The sequence below is a fragment of the Suillus clintonianus genome (assembly GCF_016758775.1).
Source record: "Suillus clintonianus strain FC179 chromosome Unknown DEU56scaffold_8, whole genome shotgun sequence".
Lineage (NCBI taxonomy): Eukaryota > Fungi > Basidiomycota > Agaricomycetes > Boletales > Suillaceae > Suillus > Suillus clintonianus.
The window spans coordinates 503,972-525,872 of NW_024539232.1; the positions used below are offsets into that span (position 1 = coordinate 503,972).

The 21,901-nt window shown below is 49.8% G+C and overlaps 8 protein-coding genes across 8 annotated transcripts; 5 read left to right on the forward strand and 3 right to left on the reverse strand.

Moving 5' to 3' along the window:
• Window positions 1-701: 701 nt before the first annotated feature.
• On the forward strand, window positions 702-2,718 carry DEU56DRAFT_727904 (permease for cytosine/purines, uracil, thiamine, allantoin-domain-containing protein; the record flags this gene model as incomplete). The annotated part of the gene is made up of 10 exons (XM_041348015.1): window positions 702-922; window positions 975-989; window positions 1,044-1,115; window positions 1,165-1,329; window positions 1,379-1,697; window positions 1,749-2,008; window positions 2,054-2,344; window positions 2,399-2,471; window positions 2,528-2,593; window positions 2,647-2,718. The coding sequence occupies 10 exons, from the start codon at window positions 702-704 to the stop codon at window positions 2,716-2,718; spliced, it is 1,554 nt and encodes a 517-aa protein (XP_041213258.1).
• A 406-nt stretch (window positions 2,719-3,124) lies between these two features.
• DEU56DRAFT_778128 (uncharacterized protein) lies at window positions 3,125-4,583 on the forward strand. The gene is made up of 4 exons (XM_041351814.1): window positions 3,125-3,247; window positions 3,306-3,518; window positions 3,576-4,182; window positions 4,236-4,583. The coding sequence occupies exons 1-3, from the start codon at window positions 3,175-3,177 to the stop codon at window positions 4,124-4,126; spliced, it is 837 nt and encodes a 278-aa protein (XP_041213259.1). The 5' UTR covers window positions 3,125-3,174; the 3' UTR covers window positions 4,127-4,182; window positions 4,236-4,583.
• Window positions 4,584-5,337: 754 nt separating this feature from the next.
• On the reverse strand, window positions 5,338-6,824 carry DEU56DRAFT_960441 (uncharacterized protein; the record flags this gene model as incomplete). The annotated part of the gene is made up of 1 exon (XM_041359317.1): window positions 5,338-6,824. The coding sequence occupies exon 1, from the start codon at window positions 6,688-6,690 to the stop codon at window positions 5,338-5,340; it is 1,353 nt and encodes a 450-aa protein (XP_041213260.1). The 5' UTR covers window positions 6,691-6,824.
• Window positions 6,825-7,918: 1,094 nt separating this feature from the next.
• DEU56DRAFT_553948 (alcohol oxidase) lies at window positions 7,919-10,337 on the reverse strand. The gene is made up of 6 exons (XM_041346775.1): window positions 9,986-10,337; window positions 9,544-9,933; window positions 9,439-9,490; window positions 9,028-9,390; window positions 8,901-8,979; window positions 7,919-8,853 (listed from the first exon to the last, which is right to left on the reverse strand). Exons 1-6 carry the CDS (start codon window positions 10,116-10,118, stop codon window positions 8,074-8,076), a joined length of 1,797 nt encoding a protein of 598 aa, XP_041213261.1. The 5' UTR covers window positions 10,119-10,337; the 3' UTR covers window positions 7,919-8,073.
• Window positions 10,317-11,192, forward strand: DEU56DRAFT_752382 (uncharacterized protein; the record flags this gene model as incomplete). Its single annotated transcript, XM_041349627.1, has 5 exons — window positions 10,317-10,416; window positions 10,588-10,736; window positions 10,784-10,867; window positions 10,937-11,033; window positions 11,089-11,192. The coding sequence occupies 5 exons, from the start codon at window positions 10,317-10,319 to the stop codon at window positions 11,190-11,192; spliced, it is 534 nt and encodes a 177-aa protein (XP_041213262.1).
• A 1,754-nt stretch (window positions 11,193-12,946) lies between these two features.
• DEU56DRAFT_553851 (uncharacterized protein) lies at window positions 12,947-17,496 on the forward strand. Its single transcript, XM_041346773.1, has 11 exons — window positions 12,947-12,996; window positions 13,050-14,080; window positions 14,137-14,247; window positions 14,307-14,480; window positions 14,542-14,697; window positions 14,761-14,868; window positions 14,923-15,072; window positions 15,129-15,282; window positions 15,342-15,538; window positions 15,596-15,740; window positions 15,791-17,496. Exons 2-11 carry the CDS (start codon window positions 13,061-13,063, stop codon window positions 17,434-17,436), a joined length of 3,861 nt encoding a protein of 1,286 aa, XP_041213263.1. The 5' UTR covers window positions 12,947-12,996; window positions 13,050-13,060; the 3' UTR covers window positions 17,437-17,496.
• A 49-nt stretch (window positions 17,497-17,545) lies between these two features.
• On the reverse strand, window positions 17,546-20,398 carry DEU56DRAFT_553862 (ferric reductase NAD binding domain-containing protein). Its single transcript, XM_041346774.1, has 12 exons — window positions 20,295-20,398; window positions 19,684-20,223; window positions 19,517-19,636; window positions 19,444-19,469; window positions 19,303-19,388; window positions 19,112-19,255; window positions 19,017-19,058; window positions 18,437-18,969; window positions 18,333-18,381; window positions 18,216-18,280; window positions 17,838-18,161; window positions 17,546-17,782 (listed from the first exon to the last, which is right to left on the reverse strand). Exons 2-12 carry the CDS (start codon window positions 20,078-20,080, stop codon window positions 17,655-17,657), a joined length of 1,914 nt encoding a protein of 637 aa, XP_041213264.1. The 5' UTR covers window positions 20,081-20,223; window positions 20,295-20,398; the 3' UTR covers window positions 17,546-17,654.
• DEU56DRAFT_752384 (uncharacterized protein) lies at window positions 20,239-21,544 on the forward strand (the record flags this gene model as incomplete). Its single annotated transcript, XM_041349628.1, has 6 exons — window positions 20,239-20,391; window positions 20,591-20,672; window positions 20,885-21,080; window positions 21,118-21,162; window positions 21,270-21,368; window positions 21,502-21,544. 6 exons carry the CDS (start codon window positions 20,239-20,241, stop codon window positions 21,542-21,544), a joined length of 618 nt encoding a protein of 205 aa, XP_041213265.1.
• Between the last annotated feature and the right edge of the window lie 357 nt (window positions 21,545-21,901).

Consider the following 21,901-nt stretch of genomic DNA (forward strand, 5'->3'; position numbering starts at 1 on the left):
AGCTAAGAACTCATCCGACGCTTCCTTGTAGACCCTTTGCGCCAACTTAGAACCAGATATCCTTAATGTTGGAGAATATGATGTTCATTGCAGGGATTTTCCGCGTGAATATCATGCGTGATCTATACTGCTCTGCTCTTCAAGATTGGCTATGTATGTGTGCTTCATCTCGGACGATGGGCATCGTTGTACTTACGTTTTTACTGCTTTGCTGACTGATTTCCGCCAGCGTGACTCGGAAGTATGGGCATGCTGAGGTTGCACGCTGCTGCAACGCCATGAATTGGCTGATTCGGAATATATACCTCCACACGATGTTTTGGGTCAGCCTATGCGCCTCGAATACCAGCCAGTGACCAAACACCTTCGCACCGCGCTTTGGATGTGTAGCACAGTCGATAGATAGCAGTTCAACCAAGTTAACTTGCTTCCTTTCTTTTACTAAAACTGTCGAATGATATAGATTCGTTTAGGTTGTACCCGGCATCCTGGAGACCGGAATGATCCGTCCGGCCGGTTTCTAAGGTACCAGGGACGGGACTAGTCAGACGGCACGCGGTGCATGCTTCAACGGGGTACTTCGGGTTCAGTTCGGTTAACGTATTTGCTATTTGCTATCTTGTATCAGATGGTGCGCTGGAAATCATTTATCAACCAGCCTATCGACGTCGTTGGCCTTTGCATCTTGCCCAGCGACCACCATGCCTGCTCCCCCAGACTACGACTCAGAGGACAAGGAGAAAGCCCTCGGGTCGGTTGAAGATGAAGCTGCGTACGTCGAGGCAGCTCCAGATCGCGTGATCGTAAGCCGCTTTGGTACACTCGGTCCACTTCTTTCAAGACTCTTTGCCAGTGGTGTCGAGGCCCGTGGAGTAGAACGAGTACCAGAAAACCAGAGAGAGTCGAAAAATGCATGGAACAAGTGCGTATATTGCGTTACGCTCGTATACCTTGTCCTGAGCCCAGTGTATTAGCCTCCTCATGTGGTGGTCAGTCCGATCCGATCCAACCCATTTTTTCATGTTCCCTTGACCTTTGTATAGGTCCGTTAACGCAGTGTTGACTACAATTCCCATCGGGGTGCTCGGACAGTCCGTTTTCACTTTGAGTTTTGGGTATGTCAGTCAGCATACACCGCGCGGCAACCACGTTTATTCTCTCAAGCAATGCTGTAGCGACTATACTTTGTTTCGGCGCTCTCGGGGGCGTTGCAACAGCGTTCATTGCTACCCTCGGCCCTATGACTGGTCTCCGCACCATGATTATCACCCGCTTTAGCTCAGGATACTTCGGCGGTACCATATACTCAATCCTCAACATCTTCACCCAGTGCGGGGATTCTCATTGATATGCACATCATCTTGCTGATCACGTCTAGGCTCGGCTTTTCCACAACAGCTGTCATTCTCGGAGGTCAAACGCTCGCCAACATCAATCCCGGTACCCTTCCGCTCGTCGTTGGCATCATTATAATTGGCGTGTGTTGCCTCATCCCGTGTTTTGTCGGGTACGACATGGTACACGTCTACGAGCGCTACGCATGGATAATCACCAGCATCATCATGCTTTTCCTCTGGGGTCTTGGGGGTAAAGCCGGATATGACGTCAACGCGCAAAAGTCTCTCGAGGACACAGGGCGCGCCCTCTCAGCTGACATTCTCAGCTTCGGTGGAATCGTATTCGGTTCATTCTCGGGGGTGCGTTCAATCATCATTTCTTTGTGTCAGGTGTTAAATTTTGTAAACCAGTGGGCTCCAGTCGCGGCAGACTACAATTGCCGGCTACCAGCCGATACACCGCCCATGCGCGTATTCCTGCTTACGTTTTTCGGGCTGTTCATCCCTATCTGCTTCGTCGAGATCCTCGGCGCAGCCCTCATGACAATTACAGATCCCGCATACATCGCTGCGTTCGCAGATGGCTCAACAGGCGGTCTAATCGCGCAAGTTCTCTCTCCCTGGGGCCACTTTGGTCAATTCATCCTCGTGCTTCTCGCACTTTCTGTCATGTAAGAAACGAAATAACCTCTTTGTCCGTACTAACCTAGAAACAGCGCTAACAACATACCAAACACCTACTCCACTGGCCTGTCCATACAAGCCCTCGGACGCCCATTCGCCATCATACCGCGCTTCTTTTGGGTTTTCCTCGCTTTCGTCATATACACCGTAGCAGGTGTCGCTGGCCGGGAACACTTCAGTGCCATCCTTTCAAATTTCCTGAGTATACTCAGTTACTGGACGGCTTTCTTCATCGTAATCGTCGCCGAGGAACACTTCATCTTCAGGCGTAAGAACGGGCCGCTCGGGGGGTACAATTTGGATGCTTATGATATGCCGTCGAAGTGAGTCTGCTATTTTTGGGGTGAAGATGCTGTTGACACCGCCGTGTTCTCAAGGCTGCCATTGGGCATAGCAGGTATACTCGCAATGTGTTTTGGCATTACAGGTGCTGTCGTTGGGATGTCAGAGGTATGTCATCACCGTAGCCTAACCTCGTACACTGACCCATATCAATTCGTTCGTAGGTATGGTATACAGGTCCGCTTGGGAAGATGGCAGGAGCGACGTACGGCGCTGATCTCGGGTTCGAGGTGTGTTTGATTCTTTGGCTGATTGGACACGCGCTCACCAGATTTGCATACAGCTTGCAGCTGCTTTCTCAGCTGTTACTTACCCTCCGCTGCGTGCTCTTGAGATTAGGCTCACTGGTCGATGATATGAGGTCTACTGTGCTGAGGTGGTATGAAGGACGTAGTGTCTTTTTGCAGCTTCTTATTGTAGGAAGAGGGCTGGGTAGATTGACTTATCCTGTAGAACAAGACCATTGGAGGCGTCGAGTTATAGCAAGTGCTCGACTTCCGCACGGCGTGATGCAGCGCAGCGCAGGATCATCCGCATAGTACGCGTTCCAAAGGCATTAATTTGCCGCGTCATGTCAAGGATCTACTTAAAGGGGGTGTTGTCTCGCCTTAGTCCTTTTGCCGGTGGCGTGATGCTGCGCAGCGGCTGGATCAAAACAAATATAGATAGGCACTATGATAGTAGTGCGCGTTCCAAAGGCATCTGACCGAGTCATGCCACGGAGCTATATAAAAGGGGGTGCCTCGTTAGTAGTAAGCCCATATCCCTATCCTCGACGCAATCTCCTCATTCACTGTACTCACCAAGCTTCATGGAAAATTCCAAAGTCCTCGTCATCGGAGGTTCACGAAACATAGGCTATTACTCTGCTGTCCGGCTTCTTGGTTAGATAGCCCCTTTCCTTGACGCCCAAACATATGTGTTCTGACATTTTATGCCCAGCTCTCGGCGCTACCGTTACATTCCTCCTGCGCTCACCACGAGTCTTTGATCAGGATGACACGATCCAAAATTACATCAAGGAAGGTAAAGCCCGCCTTATCCAAGGCGATGCTCTCGTGAAGAGCGATGTCCGCCGGGCATGGTCTGAGGCTCAGCATCAACAGGGGGATGACTCAGATGCCAGACCAGTCGACTTCCTCATCTTCACAGTCGGTGCGCATAATCCATTCCATCATTCCACAATATTTTACTCATTCAATTACCTACCAGGCGGAATACCCCAGTTTTCACTAAGAAAAGGCTTCACCGTCACCCCGCCAAACCTTGTTACCCAGTCCCTCCTCAACGTCCTCGAGACTCTCCCATCTCCGCACCCAAAGATCATAACGATCTCTTCTATAGGCCTCACGCACGCCTCCCACCAAATTCTCCCTCTTCCTCTCAAACCAGTCTATAGCTACCTCCTTTCCGAACCGCACAAAGACAAATGTGGCGCGGAGGAAGCTATAGCTCATAGCGCAGGGTGGACTTGGGATGCAAGAGACAGCCCAGGCAACGAGATTTCCGGTGTTGATTGGACGAACCGTATTCCCAATCCTGGGGAACTTAAGAGTATTGTCGTCGTCCGGCCCGCGCTGTTTACTGACGGGGAATGTCGCGCGGACGTAAAAGGTAAAGGAAGCGAAGCATATCGAGTGAAAGAAGGGGATTTGGAGAGCAGTTGGACGATTTCGAGGATGGATGTCGCGCATTTTCTCGTGGAGGGTGTGGTGAGGCATTGGCAGAAGTGGGAGGGGAAGTGTGTTAGTGTTGCGTATTGATTCTATTTTTGGGTTTGTCGTATGGATTCGATCGTTTCCTATGTCCTCTGGACTATGTGAGTTGGTTCTTATTCATCTACTGTTGTTGTTGGTTCTGACTCGTGTCTAGCGCAACTATTATGCCCCATCCTGGTTCTCTTTCTTCCGATATTTGACACCAAGTGCAATATGTCACGCACATCAACTTCCATGGTCAAGTCCCCTGGTCCCCGCAGCTCGCTGCTGCTCTCAGTATGGCATGGAGACGTGGATCATGGGCCCTCATTAATCAAATTTTCGTCCTTGTGTCAAGCTAAGCTAGCGCATCGAACAGCAAGTCAGATTGTAACAGCCCTCCTCATAATAACTTTTATTAATCCAAACGCATAATCGTATCCGCAATAATCTATACCTACTCCGTCGTTACAATTGTCACAAATATAATCAGTCGCTGTCCAGTTATTGGATTGTTTAAAAATTAGAGGGTGTAATCGATTAATCATGTGTGCTCGCATCTCCAGCTGCTGCTACAGAAATTTATACCAATTTCCTGCAAACGACCATAGCGAATAACGATGAACTCTAAGTCCAGGGAAAGAGAAAGTACTAGGCTTCATGCTCACAGACTTCAGTTGTACCGCATGGTGGAAATAAACCTGTCAACATACTTGGTAGTTTAAACTTTTATATGGATCTTTCCGTTTGGACTCTCAGTCAACTCTCAGTGCTGCGCTTCCTACTTTCTATATACGGTAACTCCGCACAAGATACATTTGTTCAAGTCTTGTTCAAGTATTTGCATATCACATTCAGTGCTCAGCTCACTCCACAGAATTATTCAACACGCTTCGTAGCCATATCCCGGCTGTGTTCATTGGTTCTGCACTCTTCGGGCAAACGTCGTGGACCCTGAGGCACAAGCGCTCAACCAGGGCCTGGATGAGAATAAATCCCTCCTTGTCCTCGACATACCCACATGCCATCTCGAAGCACCCAGCATCAAATGGCTGCTTGAGACATCCACAGACCCTGAAGTAACTCTCGCCGCTGTTAGCCTTATTCCGCACGTGGAATGGTCACTGGACCTTGACGTCTCAGACATGATGCATCAAGTGTTTGATATTCACAGAAGCTGCTTCGACGTTCAGAGGCAAACTGTACTACCATCTTTGGAGGAGAAGGTGTCGAAATGTATAAGGTACAACGATTTTTTACGGAAAACAAATCAGGCACTAAAACAAAATCTCGTTGTTGGGATATTTCTCAAGATAGTACTTCTTTACAGCATTCACGTTCTTGGTTTTGGTCATCAGGTCCGCGTGGTCGCGGTCAGTGCAACTGACAGCGCCCGTGCCCATCCTGACGACGAAGGGGCCGATGATTGCTCCCGCCGCCTCGACCTTCTCGTGGAACCTGATCAAGTCTTCGCAGCCCTTGATGGCCTGAGAGAGGGACATGGCCTGGAGGTGGTCGATCTGGAAATCGACGGGGCGCTTGATGCGGAGATAGGAGGTGCCGGGCTCACCCATCTTGACCTCCTGGCAAGAGGTAATGCCACGGGTAACCGCCATGAGGGAGGCCATTCGGTATTCGTTGCAGAGATTGGGGCGGTGTTCTCCGGAGATATGACTGTTGAGGTTGAAACCTTCGCAGTGCTCGCGGGAGTAGGTGAAGCTCAAGGCCTGGTGCTTGCAGGCCTGGTCAAAGCCGGTGTCGTGGTGGGGGGTTCTGTCCTTGGCGCTTCCGGTGTAGGGGGGATGGCCTGCGCTATACTGCATGACCAACCACCACGGGTCGGACTGCACGAGCGCCGCGAAGTACTCTTCGTGGTCGGCAGAGTTTAGACCGCTTCCGGTGGCGTCATCGAAGTAGGTACTCCAGGCAAGGATGTAGAGGCAGGGTGTTTCCTTTTCCACAGGCGTCGGGTTGGCGACGAACTCGAAGTGGCCAGTGTCGGGGTTGGGTGTGAAGTAAAGGGCGCGGGCAGTTCCAAGCGTGTATGTGATGTTGGAGGGGGGCTCCGGTTCACCGAGCTCGTGCTGGAGCACATCCTCGTCCTCGTACTCTTCCCCTTCCCCTTCCTCGGTGACGCGGTGGAGTTGGATGCGGCGGACGACGACGATGATGGAGCGGTGGGCATGGAACTCTTGCAAGCCGATGGCGCGCATCTGGTTGTAGATTGGCATGAGCGGAAGCTCGCTTCCATCCTTGCCGACGACGGCCGATTTCATGGAGCGCATCGCCTCCCAAAGCTGCTGCTCCACGTAGTAACGGCGTGTAGTTCCTTTGCCGAAAGTAAAGTCGAACTCGTCGTCGCAAGGGAGGGCCCGGGTCTGGTCCTCGAAGTATTGGGTGGAGTAGTTCGCGAGCTTGCAGCGAAGCGCCGCTTCCTGACTGTCTAGATCGGAACGGTTTTTGGTCTGTTCGGCCTTCGAAGTGCTGACCGCAAAGAAGTTTTGGGAGCGATAGGAGAAGGGAATGCCGAACTCGTCCTTGGCGGCAATGCTGACGGTGGTGAAGGTGTAGCAAAGGCCAATATAGGCGGCGATCTCTTGGCTGAGATACTTCTTAAGGGCGTCGATCATGGTTGTGTACTCGGTGGAGTTGGCAGCACCCACGGCATCCTCGACCGTGCGCACTTTGGTGTCGGGTTTGTCGGATCTGTGCGCTTCATTGTAGGCCGCAACAAGGAGGAGGGCGGTCCTGGGAGAGGGTCAGCCAGCGTAAATGCGGGGAGGGGGGGCGACTTGCTCTTTAGAGCCAGGATTGCCAGCGAGGTAACCCTGAACCTTAGCGAGCGTGTCGAGGATGAAGCCGACGCGCTGCTCGCAGCTCGCATCTCCGATGGTGGGATCAATCCCCGAGACGTCGCTCATGATGAGTAGGTTGAGGGCCTGATCGACGTGCTTCCCAAGCAACGCCAGGAGCGCCTCTGGTTGGAGGAAGGCGGGACTCGGATTTCTTGGACGACATCGTTGAAGTTGCTGATCTGGGGAGGGTTAGCGATGGCTGACGCGATGTGGAGAGAGCGACGTACTCAAGCTTGGTAAAAGCTGAGAGTGCAGAGACGCTGGGCACCGTTCGATGGAGGTGTCGAAAGGTGAGGGCTAGAGGAGGAATGAGTGGGTATAAGTAGGTTTGTTGGATGCGCTTACTGGAGCTGGGTAGCTTGTGCTGGGGGAGACGATTGGCAGAGAGCCATTTTTTATAGACGAAGATGCCCTTGGCTGGTCCGTCCTCCATCTGGCGTGCGCCTCTACCGACCCATCAAGCCTGGAGTACATTCGCATGCTCCTCGCCCACCCAGCTATCAACGTGAATGTACTGGACAAGGAGAGCCACCGCGTAGGACATGTGTAAGGACTATGCTTTAAAGTCGGTTCGGCGCGTAAAGGACGTATAGTCTAGACTATACGTCCTTTACGCGCCGAACCGACTTTAAATCGAGACGCTCGAACTTACCATACGTTCAGCGCATCCACGTGACTCACGGATGCGAAGAGTTGTGCTCTTCGCATCCGAGTACGTGGATACATTTCTCTATACCCTTTTCTACCTACTTTCGTTAACATACCTTGTGTGCTCAGAACTCACCATCGCCGTCCTTCACCGAGCTTTTCCAGCGCTCCGCATGCTCCTCACGCCGTTTCTGGTGTAGTCAAAGTTGCAGTGCTTATTGGGGGCCACACTCACAGGTACAGTCTTTGTACGGAGACAATTCCAGTGCCATGCGCGCAAATCTGACGCTGGCGGAGAACTGGAGGCTGGACGCTCGCTCACATCCGAAGTTACCGTCAGTGGTATCGAGGTATCCGTGCGGAGGCTGTCGTTTCGATGATCAATAGTACTTACTACATCATGATAGCGGATTTTAAGTTTTAAATAAATACATCGTGTATGTGCAAGCGACTAGCTAATTACGCCATAAACCACACAGCAATTGTCAATTTCGCTAACACAAGGGTGCGCTATCGTATCGTCGCGCTCCACGTTTGCTTCAGCATATCAGCGCACTTCTCAGCCACCATTACAACCGGAGCCTGGAGATGAGTCGCTACTACATCTGGGAAGATGCTTGCATCTGCGATCCTCAGATGGGAAATTCCATGCACACGAAGCTCATCGTCAATCACGCCTGGGACTGTATCATGCTCCGGAGCCATACGACAACTAGATGCGTAGTGAAATGTTGTGCGAGCGCCCTGTCGGATGAAGGTGTCCAACTGCTCGTCACTGTCTCCGGCAGGAACCAGATGATCTTCCATTTGGTACCCATCCGCGCGCATCTTTTCTGCTAATTTCATTGCAAGGCGCAGAGCCTTCCTGGCAACATTGAAATCTGTGGCGTCCGTAAAGAATCCAAGGTCTACTTTGGGGCTTGCATGAGGGTTGTGGGAGTGAAGCTCGATCGTGCCCGATGATTTAGGTTGCAGAGGAACGCAAAGAAATGAGAAGAAGCCCTGAGACTTCTGGGTTGCAACGCGATTGATTTCAACGGGGATGGGCATTATTTCAATGTCGGGAAACGCTTCACGGTTGGTGGGATCAAAGCTAGGCTTGGCGTCACTTCCCAAATTGTCCGACTTGGCAAAGATCGACACCTGCAAGGTAGGGTTCGTGAATAGTCCCCGACCCCATATCAGGTAATTCAAAAACTCCGTCAATGCTCGCGTTAAGCTGCTCTCAAGCGAGTGGAATGAGTCAGAGAGGGGGACTTTGTACGTGAGCGTGACGCCGGCATGATCTTGCTATAGTCCCAGTTAGTAAATGGAGCGGATAAAATCTCTCGACGTACCAAGTTGTGTCCAACACCTGGCAGATCCTTGATGACTTTGATACCATGCTTTGATATATGATCTTTTGCCCCGATCCCGCTGCACAAAATGGAGTCAAATAAATAGAAAAGCAAGCTGAGCGCTCACCTTAGCAGTAGCAAGTGGGGAGTCTCGATAGCTCCACAGCAAACAATAATCTCCTTCTTAGCCCTCGCGTAGAGTATCTTCTCGGTCGCAGGGGAGTCAAACGGTTTGAAGAACACTCCCGATGCGACCGCTTGCACGCCGTCATGTTCAAAATCGATTTTCGTGACAAGCGTGTCAGTGCAAATATCGAGCCTCTGCCTCTGCGTGATGATCGAAGGTGGAAGAAATGCATCGAGGGTGGACAGACGTTTACCATCCGGAGTCATTGTGACGTGAAGTTTCGCGCAGGATATACAAGAGCCTTCTGGGGCGTTGACATCTTCGGTGTACGATATACCCAAGTCACGGGCAGCTTTCGCAGTACTAGTAGTGCGATTAGGCTGCAGTTAAAATGATAAATGAGATTAATACCGAGGGAATGAACTGAAGTGGAACTTGTCGAAATGTTGATTGCTCCATGGTCCTGCAGGTTTGAGTGAGCGTGTAGGTTCCTCGCGATCTGGTTGACATATTTACCTCCACTGCCATGATGGTTTCCTGGAGTGCTAACTGCATTTTCGGATTTGATGAAGTATGGTTCGAGATCGGCATAACTCCAACCAACGCGTCCCCGTTTCCTCCATTCGTCATACTGCGCAGCGCTACCCCTAGTGTAAACCATTGCATTAAACCTTGAAGCACCACCTAATACAGTCCCGGTGAGGATTTCAAGGACACGCCCATTGGCAGCGGTCAAAGGTGTGCTGTTCCATCGTACGGAAGGATGTTTCCCCTGGAGGAATGATCCAGACAAGAGAGGACACCGCATGATGAAGGTGTTGTGAACGCCACCACGCTCAAGAAGTAAGACAGAGATATTGGGGTCCTCAGTAAGCCTGCTGGCAAGAACGCATCCTGCGGTTCCACCTGGAAACCTGTTACATGGGTGATCTTGTGGTCAAAGGGGAGCCAAGCGTACCTCCTACTATGATATAGTCATACAAACCCTTGCGAGGCGAGTTCGTATCCAGGAATCGAGTTTCTGCGCCGACGTCGGCAGGACGTTGGTGTATTGGCATTGCGCTGGTGTAGTTGACTGGTACGGTGGGCATGAGAGCTTTTTATCCTTCCATCATCGCAAGACTTCGGAGGTGTTACCACACGCAGGACCCACAATATTGCCCCATCCGAGCATCACTGATGGAATCAGCGCATCACAGCGGGCCAACTGCGGGCAAAGCGATAGATCAAACTGATTTGAATGATTTGAAACGGGCTGCACCTATAACAAAACCTTAATTCGCGCTAACATGAAGTCAGGCAGTGTTCAGCGTGCATGTGCGAGAAAAAGAACGTCCAGCAAGGACGGATATGCCATAAGCAGAGAAGGGGATAGCGGCCTCATCAGTGGTAAGCTTGTTGCAGTCAGCATAGCGCGCGAGCCGGCGCGACGAAGAAGAAAGTTGGCGTGGAAATGGGGATATCACTGGCACTGATAAAGTGCGCCAAGATGTCGTTGAGACGCGATAAGAAGTGGAGGGTGACAAGCTTCACTTAAATTTCTTGCTGAAAACCTCATAGAACATGTCCTCCGAGATGTTGGAGAACACGACAGCGTTACGATTGAGTACTGCCGATGTTCCTCGTGCTTCCAGTCAAAATCTTTGACTGGTCGTGACGTGAGAAACCCTGCCACACAACACAGTGCACAAGTGACAACGGAACTTCGGGTATGTAGGGGGTCCGTGATTTTGGCATTGGATGATGATGCTGACAGTGTTCTGGTGTATCAGACTGGTGTCAGCCCAACGGATCGAGGCCCGACGGCGTCCTAACTGGTACCACGTGCTTTCCTGATATGGTAATTTGTTTCACGTTCCACTAGTAGTCTAAGTGCAAACTTCAAAGCACTATTGACACTTCTTCTTAGTACTACGTACTCGGTGGGGACAGTCCACATGCGGTGATGCCCAATGTATGGTACCCCCTTCTACAGGGCACGATCATGCACCCGAATGAGCATCTTGGTAAGTGCCAGCGTGTGCTCGCGATGGGAATGTGTTCTTACACGTACGTTGACAGGTGCTGCTATGGGTTGGGTGACGGAGGACGAACCGAACACAGGTGCCCGATTACTATATGAAACTTATGTATACATGAAACTAATCACTATCCGATGTATCTGAACTGTCTCCAATCTTTTCATTGCCACCAAGTGCTAACCACCAGTCAATAATAAAAGTTTCACCCCGTCGCGTCTGTACCTGGCCGACAACAGCTTTGATGTTTCGAATGTCCGTAATAACTGAACGATAAGCTCTTTATATCCTCTCATGGCCACGCCAGTTGCTCGAAATTCCAGTACAGCAAGTGAGTAATATATGTATCTTGCAGCCGTGGTGACACAGCGGGGAACCTGACGTTTTGCCACGTTTTTCCGCCAGTGGAATTACATTTGAAAGGTAATCTAGATTGGACGTAGCCTGTTCTCCTTGCGCTTGCTACTGTACAGAGTCAATAGCTCTCCATGATGACAGGGCGCTTCACCCACATTCTCAACATACCGAGGATTTAGCTTTCACGACCTGCATGTCGCTCCCGCGATCTCAAGAGGATATCGTAAAAGAGGATTCACCCATTTTCCCGAGTCTTCTGCCGCCTGGGGTGGAAGTTGCAAGGGAGCTCTTATCTCCTTCAGATGATACTTGCACAGGAACCAATTCACGACCTTCAAGACCTTCACAAAAGGGTACAGTGATCCCTCCGTTAGAAGCTAAGTCAACAACGACAGGATACACCAGTGCCGCAGAAATAGACGGGCTTCATCAAGGATCTGTGTCAAGTTTACACCTGTCTCTGCAGATGGGAGAGAGTTCGGTGAACAGAGGGACGTTCCCCACGGACGGGCTATTGCAGAAGTCCAGCAGCCCAGGCCTATCGCGCCTTTCTGGTCTCTCTTCGGGGTTTGGTTAGCAGGTCGCTCCCTTGCACGACCAATTGCTCGTTCGGAAATTCGACAAGCTGCATATCGAACACACAATAGGCCTGTTCATTCTCGCCCAGCTAGCTTTCATAGAGCTAGCATTCAGAGTTCCATCGTGTGCCACGGATCCCCAAATACAATCTCTGTTCCATTGGATTTCATATCAGGTGCTGCCCAAAGGAGTGGGTATAAGGGAGCATAAGATATCGGGGGTACTTCGTAAGTCTGCAGCGAGTCAAAGCAGACCGATGACGCTCATTTGGCAGTGCTAGTATTGTGATGTAATCTTTCTACAATGGTTTCTACTCGATGATTCCCGAGCCGAGGCCTCCCCGTCAAGTCGACTTCTCGGCAAGTTTCGTAGATTGTGTTGGCTCTTCTGATCTTCAATCATGACTAGTATGGGTTAGTGAGTTTATCTAGATGTCTGTCGGATGAGCAAGATGACCTTTCTACGATGGATCCCGAAGGCACGTTCGCTGATAACAGCCCTGAGAGTCAATCGAAGACAAGTAGTGGGAAACTATCAATCTTGGCGAGATCTAGTACCAGTGCAGACAATTGTGGATGTGAAGCATGGAAAACTAACCTGAAGAGGTTGGCAAGGAGGCAAACGATCACACCCCGGTGACGTGCCTTACGATATGTCACATCCCATCAATGCCGGAGCTCCCATGAAAACATCAGCGCTTAGCGATTGTTCCAGGTATTCTTTATCTCGTGGCGAAGCAGGGCGCGTTACAAATGTTAAAAGACGAAGAGATATTTGGTCGCAGATTTGACTTTGGTGATACACGGCGCGTGTTCTTTCGAGCATATCCGAGTCCACTGAGCGGCATGAAGGTTTTGGCGGGCGTCACCGTGACTGGACTGTGAAGGCTGTGATGGCGTGTGTGCCGGCAACAACCGTGGACAACTTCGTCTATAAGAGTTGAGTAATGGGATGAAAACCAGTGCTACGGTCTACCCACCACGCATGAGATTCGCAACGTGACCATATCCCAGAAGTACGCTCCTTGTCAACTTCAAAAGGTTACTGATCGTCTATCACTTCATATAGGCCAATACAACATGTTGGGAGTGCTTGATGTAGCAAGAAAAGCATATATTAGTGCTAGAGGGCGGCCGGCGCAGACGATGCGAGGGCACAAGGGACAAGTGAATGCAGTGGCATTCTTCAAAGACAGCCGGCGAATGGTCACTGGTTCCGTGGACTCCACCCTGCGAATTTGGGACGTGCGGAATGGAGCATTTGGAGAGCCATTCGAGGGAAATCACTGTGTGCTATCAGTCGCCGTGTCCCCAAATGAGAGGCGGTTTGCTAGTAGCGGTGTATTTGATGATGCAATCATCATCTGGGACGTCGAGAGCAAGCAAAAAGTATTTTGTCCGCTGGTGAAGCCCCTGAGGTACCTTGTGTACTCATTGTGCTTCTCCCCGAACGGCAAGATTCTCGCCAGTGGTTCGGATGATAAAACAGTTGTTTTATGGGATGCAGAAACTGGCGCTGTCCTCACAACACTCCACGGTCATCGTGATTCAGTGTTTAGTGTCGCATTCAGCCCAGATGGGCTAAAATTAGCCTCCGGATCACGAGATCACAGCATCCGAGTTTGGCAGACCGATAATGCCGAGCTTCTTCTTGATATCAACGCCCACGAAAATCATGTTAGAAGTGTTGTGTGGTCGCCTGATGGCCAACAACTTGTCTCTGCATCAAGCGACAGGACAGTCAAGTTCTGGAATTCGACTAACGGAGACCAGATCGGTCGACCTTGCACCGGTCACACTGACTCCATTCACTCGCTCGCCATTTCTTCTGATGGCTCCTTCATTGCCACTGCCTCACAGGACAAAACTGTGCGGCTGTGGAGCACAAAGACGCGCCAGCAGATTGGACAGGTTCTTGGCCACCCCACAGAGGTCTGCTGTGTCGCAATTTCTTCCACCGGAGAACTGCTCGTGAGTGGAGGCGAGGATGGGAATGCTCGGCTCTGGTTTATTAAGAACATACTCGAGCAACACAATGCAGGGAAGAAGATGAAGGAGGATGAAGAAGAATCACGGCGACCACAACATTTTCGTGGTAGCATGCAGGTATGTTCTTATCCACTATCGTTCCGCCTTAACAGTTTCTATTCATTCACACTATTTTGCATGATGATCCACAGCTGCCGGTGGATGATAACAGCCCAGGCAATGGTCCCTCAGAAATTCATAAAGTCTCTGACAGTCACCACAAACACCTACCATTTGACGTGAGCCGTTTGCCTTTGATGTGTCTACTTTATGCGGAATATGAGCTTGCTTCATGTAGATCGCTAAAAAATCGCCGGTCCACACTGCATACATTGTTGGTGACCTGCAAACCGCTGAATACCTGCTGAACCAAGAAATCGACGCAGATGAGAACCACAATTCCTATGCCAATCGTTCATTTGTAAGGGCACGAAACTCCGATTGGGACAATGCGCTTGAGGACGCGAAAAAGGTCAGATGCTCTGCCTATCACGACGCTGTTGAATACAAGTTGACTCTGCTTGGGGACCTAGTCCATTGCTACCCAGCCCTCATTATTGGGCTATATTTCCAAGGGCATCTCCCTGTGCGGCAACCATAAACTCTGGGACGCTATGGAAGCCTTTGATCTTGCTTCCACATTTGCTAATCGTGATCCGATTACTATCTATGTTTTACTATTGATCAAGGTGCTTTCGTTATTTTTTTTATAGTTAGACTTTCATAACAAGACTTCTATGTCATTCTTTCAGGCTGTTGCACTTTTCAATGCCAATTGCCATGATGAGGCAGTGCGGCGAGTCGGAGACCTCGCCGCCACTTATAAAAACTCAGATGACCTTCTGTGCAGCGTTGTCAACGTGAGCTTTATGTCAGACCTCACGAATCGTCTCACTCTTGAACACGCTCGTCAGTCGTATCTGCGCGTGCAGCTTGCAATAAACGCTTTCGAGGATGGGCGCTACATTGAAGCTGCTGATCAACTCGGCAAAAGTATTCCCAATATAATCAACTTGTTATCTTGCAGAACACTTTTTGAACCGAGATTCAAGATATTCATGGTAGTGCGTTAGTCCGAAGCGCATAACAAATTTCCACTGATTGATGATGTGTTGGACAGCTCTTCGGTTGGGATCTGGATTGGTTGTGGCAAACCGTAAACCAAAGATTGTGCGAAGCCCTCTTTCGCGCAGATCGAGTGGTCGAAGCGGTCGAAGCGCATCAATACATGATGAACGAGGTTGCGAAGACAGATTGTCAGCAATGGTCCACTGGTGAGTCCATTCGAATCTCAGCCGACTTGCACATAAATATACATTCTGGGGTCGTTTAGCCTTCAAAAACGAATGCACTGCGCGCTGTGTCTCAAAGGGAGACGAGGCCTTTGCTGCAAACAATCACGACATGGCTATTGAATTGTATTCAGCAGGGATCAGACTAGATTCCTCATGTGACTCCCTCTTTGTGCAACGCAGTAAGGCGATGTTTCAACGACACCTCTATGCGGAGGCCCTTCAGGACGCAAAAAAGGTGAGGACGATATGTTTCTTGTTTTGGAGTACTTGAGTTGATACCGCCAACGCATAGGTCATCGAACTCAACCCTTCATCGTATGTTGGGTACGAACTGAAGCATGCAACGCTTCATGCGACACAGCGCTATGATGAAGCAATCGAAGCCTTCGAAATGATGCTCCTCAAGTTGGAAGATACTACTGACGGGCAGATATGCAGTAAGCCATGAATCACCAATAAGTCAACGTAAAAATGACTCGCTCTCCAGAGCTGCGTCAGCAGTACGTCAGTCCATCTGAAGCCGGAGACACTATTCGAAGGGCCGCTCACACTCACCTGGAAAATGCACCACTTCGTGTACTCAACACCTTCACTGGGCGTTTATGCAATCAACAGGCCCAGATGAATGCCTTCGTGGAAAGCACAGAGTACAAGGAGCTTTTGTCTTCATCGATCAAGGATCCGCATCTCCAATCGCATCGCATAAAAGAAGCGGTTGTGAAGTCCTTCCGTTGGGTCATGTTATCGCATAGGTGGGAAAGCAATGAGCCGCTCCTGCGTGACATTGAGGGTCAGAGCATGTATGATTTAGATTCAGTCGGGACCATGGTGAAATTGCAGACGTTTTGCAGGATTTCTCGGGATGCTGGGTATCGCTGGGCGTGGAGCGATACGTGCTGCATCGACCAGAATAATCATGTTGAGCTCCAACGATCGGTCAACTCCATGTTCGTCTGGTATCGCCATTCAGCACTCACGATCATCTATTTGTCGGATGTCTCGCCTTCGGCGAAGTCGGGCGCACTGGCACACAGCGTTTGGAACACGCGAGGATGGACTGTCCAGGAGTTCCTGGCTCCTAAGGTTGTGCTTTTCTACCAAAAGAATTGGACCCTATATCTTGATGACCGCTCTCCCAACCACAAGGAGTCTGTCACTATCATGCAGGAGTTGGAGCATTCGACAGGCATAGATACACAGACCCTCATCGCCTTCCGTCCGGGGATGTCAGGTGCGCGAGAGAAGCTGCAATGGGCGTCAACGCGTCACACTACGTTGCAGGAAGATGTCGCATACTCATTGTTTGGCATTTTCGGCGTCCACTTATCTGTAATCTACGGCGAGACGAAACAAAACGCACTCGGTCGGCTCTTGGAGGCGATAGTAGCTCAGTCGGGCGACATCACTGCCCTGGACTGGGTTGGGAAAGCATCTGAATTCAACAGCTGCCTCCCAGCTGAAATCACCTCGTATAAATCTCCACCATGCACGTTGCCATCTCCACTGTCTGAAGATCAGCTACAGACATCAGTCTCCTCGCTGAGAGATGTCGTAGCTGTCGAGTCAGCTTCAACATTGTATACCCGTCTTGACAACCTGAGCTCTCCTCGTTTCGCGACCCGCAGGCTACAACTTCCTTGCATCGCATTTTTTGTCAGGGAAGTCAGACGAAGGCATGGTCAAGACCGGGAGACATGTTTCATTTATGATGTCAAGGCAGATGGTCTTCGAGACCTGCAAATCACCACCGAAGACAAGTTGATTCAATTCTCTCCGGCACGCCCCACTCCGCAGGCATTCTTGCTCATCCGTCCCTGGAACCGTCATGATGTTGGTCTGCCTGACTTTGCAGACGATGCGAAGAGCATGATTACTTGGTCCGAACCTATGTCTTACTTAGACGAATCCCTTGGCGGGTATCCTGGAGAACATGAGCCTGTTGATTCGGAGTCTCACTTGCGAGCATTGAGGTTGATCGTTCGCCTTGGACAGCCTTTTGGTGCACTTTTACTAGCTCAGCAACGAGGTGGGGAGTTCAAGAGGATCGCTTCGGATCACAACATCATAGCACAAGTCAAGGACACAACTGCTGTTCATGACATGTTGGACATCAGGACGCTAGAGATATTGTAGTTGGATTTCGAAGACGGGAACTTTGAGAGTACCTTTACATACCCCTAGGTCGTTGTATACATTACATAGCATGGTATGCTGACTTACAACTGGCAGGTAAACTACAGCCATGTCGTGTTTTCATCTATGTCTGGATGTCTGGACCAAGATCTTCCTATTCAACCAATATTCAACCAACCAGAGCTTGAAACCGCTGTCTGCTTTCATAAAACCCTCTTTCAAGCGTAACCAAATGACTCGATGTGTAGAGTAACACTCGGACCGCCGCTGGCTACACTGAGAGGGCTGGACACTGGGAACCGAAGAGCACCACGAACAGATCGAGCTATGCTCTGTGAGCCACACACTGAAAACAGAGTAAGTATCACCGAAATCCGTAGCGTGTAGATGCGAAGACTGACCGCTAACGGACATCCTGCCCGTCGCCGCTTTCACTTCATCCCTGAGAATAGCCGGTAGATCGGGCCTTCCATTTGCAAGTTTGACGGACTCCATAACGAAAAGGGAGTTATTCGTTATTTCCACAGCTTTTCCATCCTGTAACTCCGCAATGTCGGAACGGGAATCACGCACAGGTTTGGCGTCATTATTTTGACCATGCGATTGTGATAGCGTATCAACAGGCGCTGCTGCACCGGTAACGTGAATATGGATTGAGATGGATAAAGAAGAAGGTGCAAGTCGGAGTGCCCGGACGAGAGCCTCGTCGATCCAGTGAATATGCTCTGAAGAGAATGAATGAGCTAACCTTGCCCAGGCCTCGAGATTGATAAACTCACCGACGCTCCTAATTGACCAGACGAAAACAACACGATGGCAATTGCTTTCACCGGTGCGGACACGTCTGAAGAAAAACCTAGGTTCAAGATACAGAAATGGTAATCCAGTCGACGTACTCTATTATATCCAACAATACCGGTAGCGTGTACGAGATTCCGGATCCCCCTGGAAGTGCGACATACATGAGCAATGTTCGTGTGTAGAAAGTTCGGCGACTAACCAGCAATGAGCACAGATGTGTCATATGAACCGAGGTTAGGAGAAGGCCCATATGGCCCATCGACAAAGACTTTGACTTTATCACCTTTCGAGGCGGCGTCTTTCAAGCGGGCAGTGAATCCCTGCCTCACGTTAATAAAAAACACGAGCTCTTTCCAGAATGGAGCACTGGAACCAAGATCGCCTTCTGCTAGGCTAATCTGAGTATATTTTTCACTTGCTGGCTTCTGTTCTTCAGGCACATCAAAAACGGCTGAATTAACGCTGGCAATGGTGAAAGGGTGGGCCTCGAATGGCAAGCGGGAAACGGACGGCATAATAAGATAAGCCGTTTGCCCAGGCGTCCAGTGGAAATGAGATGGGCGGTGGAAGCGCAATCGAACGAAATCATCTGATAAGAGTTCAGCAGTCGCATCCATCGTAATCCCCGATTTGAATCCGAAGTATGAGTGGTTAAACACCACTAGACGAAGGGCGCGTATAAAGCGGTCTAATCCCCAGATTCCGAAACAGGGAACGATCCACTGGGTCATGCTGGCGATCATCAGTGTGAAGCATACGGGTCGCGTAATAAAACTTACGTATCATTTTGTGTGTGGAAGTAAGCACCGACGAGAAAAGTGCTGAAAGAAACTTTGTGAATGTCACAACAACAATAGAATTGGAATTGGCTTACAGAACCATGGAGAAATGAACATAGAAAAAAAGCTCGTAGGCTTGTGCTCGGATGGGGCGCAAGGAGACGATACACAGAATGGTCAATGCAACTATGGCAATTATGCCGCATATGAGCCACAGCTCCTCGAGGTATGGTTGGAATCTGTATCGTGTTAGTACATTGCATTCCCGATGGCATGTTGCACGTACGGCGCGTTTCGCACGACCTCGCCGCTTGCATGAACACAGAGCAAGATGAAAACAACTCTAGACATCATGCGATGGACATAGTTAAGCTTGAAGAAAGATAATGTTATAACAAAGCAACGACGAATATTATACCAGACTTACCTTGTCGCAGCTGATACCGGTGATTACTACAGGCAGTCAGCAAGCAGGTAAAATGCGAGTATGCGAGCCGTACACGATACTATGTTGTTTTTAGTTCCAAGTGCAGTAATCAGTGGGAACTGGCTCGCAGCCAGAATGCCCGCGCGGTTGCACCAGTATGTAATGTCCAATGCTTGGCCCTCAAGGTCGGTTGCTAGAAGCTTTCTCAGAACATGCGAGTGGCATCTTCAAGAAACTTACTGTTGATAAAGGCCCATACAAAAAGAAAACCGATGTATGCCATAGTCACGAAAACCTCAGCCATGTTGAGGGTGTATGAATTTCCAAATTCGAGTGTCCAGCGGAAAGCAATGACCCGGTATGCATTGACGAGTCCTAATGGAATGCGACGCCAAGAAAAACTGTGATGACGGTGCACAGAAGCATGTTCTGGGTCAGAGGTTTTGGAAGTTTGACGCCTCCCAACAAACTTGGAGTGAAAAAAAGAAGCCCACTGTAAGATAGCAATGATAAAAATGAAAATACCAATGCAATACCATGCCTGCATCGGGTACAGCTTGTTTCTGGCGACTCGCAGAGACTTGTCTGTGGGACCGGGTGCCGACCCAGGAACTGGAACATTCATGTACGCATCCATGACTGAAGAAGGGTGCCCAAGGTAAGTTATGCAAGTTGTTGTTAAGCTGCCCTCGAAGGATGGCCCTTTTTATAGTCTGAATCAGCCTCCGCATGCGAATATAACGAGGAAGCAAAGCAATCTGCCAGTGTATTCAGAAGTTCCTGGAAGTATTTCAAATGTCAGATGGAGACCCGCCGCCTCGGACGAAAGAAAGTAGTGTTATCGTGCACACCCTTGATGTGAGAAACACGGAACATTGCGTTTGGAAACTCTCTATGGTATTAGTCCGAGTCGTAGTCAAGTTCACGCCCTGGGGACGAGTGCTTAAAGTAAGTACCTTCACTGAAATTGGCGCTCCGCAAATTATTAGACACCGACCTCACAGCCACCTCAGGCTGCCTAATAAGTCACAATCACCAGACTCAACAGCCATCTCGACATCTTCGAGCAGCCATAGACGCCCATCGACGCCGATTTTCTCGTTGGTCCTGCTTAGTAGTTATCAAGGTATATATCTATCCCTCGCAGAAGGAGGTTGATCGCGCGAACCTTACACCCACTTTAAAGCCGCTCGCTTCAAGTTGCCAAGATTTGGAAAAAAACTGGAGGGGTAGAATAAATTTCAGATTCGCAATTGTCCGCATGCTCATGTAGCCCAGCGCTCAGTTCGTATCAGCAGGGTCCGAAGTTGGGCGGCCCGTCAGACGGCATTTGGATTAGGCAGATTTGGAGTTCGACTCCAACCGCATGGCACCCCTCACCAGCTTAATTAGCTCGTAAGCTTGTAGGGCCTTCTATGACCTTCCGCCGTCGCCTTACTAGTGGGTAACTATTTTTTCACGTCAGAATTCGAAGTCATCAAAATGTACGGAAAGTCACCCCTGTCCGTACCTCCGAGGTCGTATTATCTGATAACGTATACCCGTGGCAGCCACGACCATGACAGGAAGTTCTGGTCCAGCACATTACAACTAACGGACGTGTTCGTTCGTATCATGCAAGAAGGTTTACACTTTAGGTATCAGGGCCTGCCTTGTGTTCCACATCGCAATTAGTCGTTCTGATATGGTTGCTCCGAAAGCGGCGGGATTGATTCATCTGTAAGTCTATTTGTTTCAAAGATCCCACAGTGATATGCGTGTATCCACTAGTACATTGTAAGGTACTGAGTGTTTTGCCGAGCAGGGGTACATATCATGTCTCATAGGATGGACACAATGGACGCCTTCGAGAATCCCGCGGAAAGACGGGTCGTGGAGGTAACCAGCGGTGGCGACATGCGACTCATATTGCAGTTCATTCTGAGGTATGTTTGTGAACAATACATTAAGCCATTGATCTATCAAACGAAGTCGAGGCCTACCCCTAAGTCGGACTATGGACCGATTGACATCTTTGTTTCTTTCAGAACCGTGGCTCGATATGTCCTTACATCGCAGTCTCAAGCTTGCGGGCCGTCATACATCCCATGGCGAAAAATAAGCGAGGGCTTATCATCGACACTGGGTCCATCAATGATGTAGGAATTATGCGAGTACACTGGAATGATGCGATAATTTCAGCTGACTCCCGAATGGGTTTGTGCCGCGCAGATAAAATTGCAAATTCGTGCACAAAGTGGTGTTCTCGTCATTGAATATTGAATATTGAATACCTAACGGCCTTTGGTGTTAAGTCAGGTCACCGCTGTCAAGTCAGTGCCGACCGGTCAGGCAGCATTCGATTGACCACGTACATCCATAAGGCTTACTTTGATAGGTGTAAGAACGCATGCATGTGAGCCCATGGGGTATGCAATAAAAGTTGCATGACGTTGTTAGGAGTAATTTCCTTTTTTGC

Excerpts from the sequence above, each read along its gene's own strand:
- DEU56DRAFT_553851 (XM_041346773.1), top strand. The coding sequence starts at position 13,061 with ATGTTGGGAGTGCTTGATGTAGCAAGAAAAGCATATATTAGTGCTAGA. Across the intron at positions 14,869-14,922 it reads TTCTGTGCAGCGTTGTCAAC|TCGTATCTGCGCGTGCAGCT; the intron begins GTGAGCTTTATG and ends CACGCTCGTCAG. Across the intron at positions 15,741-15,790 it reads TACTGACGGGCAGATATGCA|AGCTGCGTCAGCAGTACGTC; the intron begins GTAAGCCATGAA and ends CTCGCTCTCCAG.
- DEU56DRAFT_778128 (XM_041351814.1), top strand. The coding sequence starts at position 3,175 with ATGGAAAATTCCAAAGTCCTCGTCATCGGAGGTTCACGAAACATAGGC. Across the intron at positions 3,248-3,305 it reads CTCTGCTGTCCGGCTTCTTG|CTCTCGGCGCTACCGTTACA; the intron begins GTTAGATAGCCC and ends TTTTATGCCCAG. Across the intron at positions 3,519-3,575 it reads CTTCCTCATCTTCACAGTCG|GCGGAATACCCCAGTTTTCA; the intron begins GTGCGCATAATC and ends ATTACCTACCAG.
- DEU56DRAFT_553948 (XM_041346775.1), bottom strand. The coding sequence starts at position 10,118 with ATGCCCACCGTACCAGTCAACTACACCAGCGCAATGCCAATACACCAA. Across the intron at positions 9,934-9,985 it reads TGACTATATCATAGTAGGAG|GTGGAACCGCAGGATGCGTT; the intron begins GTACGCTTGGCT and ends ACAGGTTTCCAG. Across the intron at positions 9,391-9,438 it reads CACTTCAGTTCATTCCCTCG|TACTGCGAAAGCTGCCCGTG; the intron begins GTATTAATCTCA and ends TCGCACTACTAG.
- DEU56DRAFT_553862 (XM_041346774.1), bottom strand. The coding sequence starts at position 20,080 with ATGGATGCGTACATGAATGTTCCAGTTCCTGGGTCGGCACCCGGTCCC. Across the intron at positions 19,256-19,302 it reads GAGGTCGTGCGAAACGCGCC|ATTCCAACCATACCTCGAGG; the intron begins GTACGTGCAACA and ends AACACGATACAG. Across the intron at positions 18,281-18,332 it reads GTATTGTTGGATATAATAGA|ACGTGTCCGCACCGGTGAAA; the intron begins GTACGTCGACTG and ends GTTTTTCTTCAG.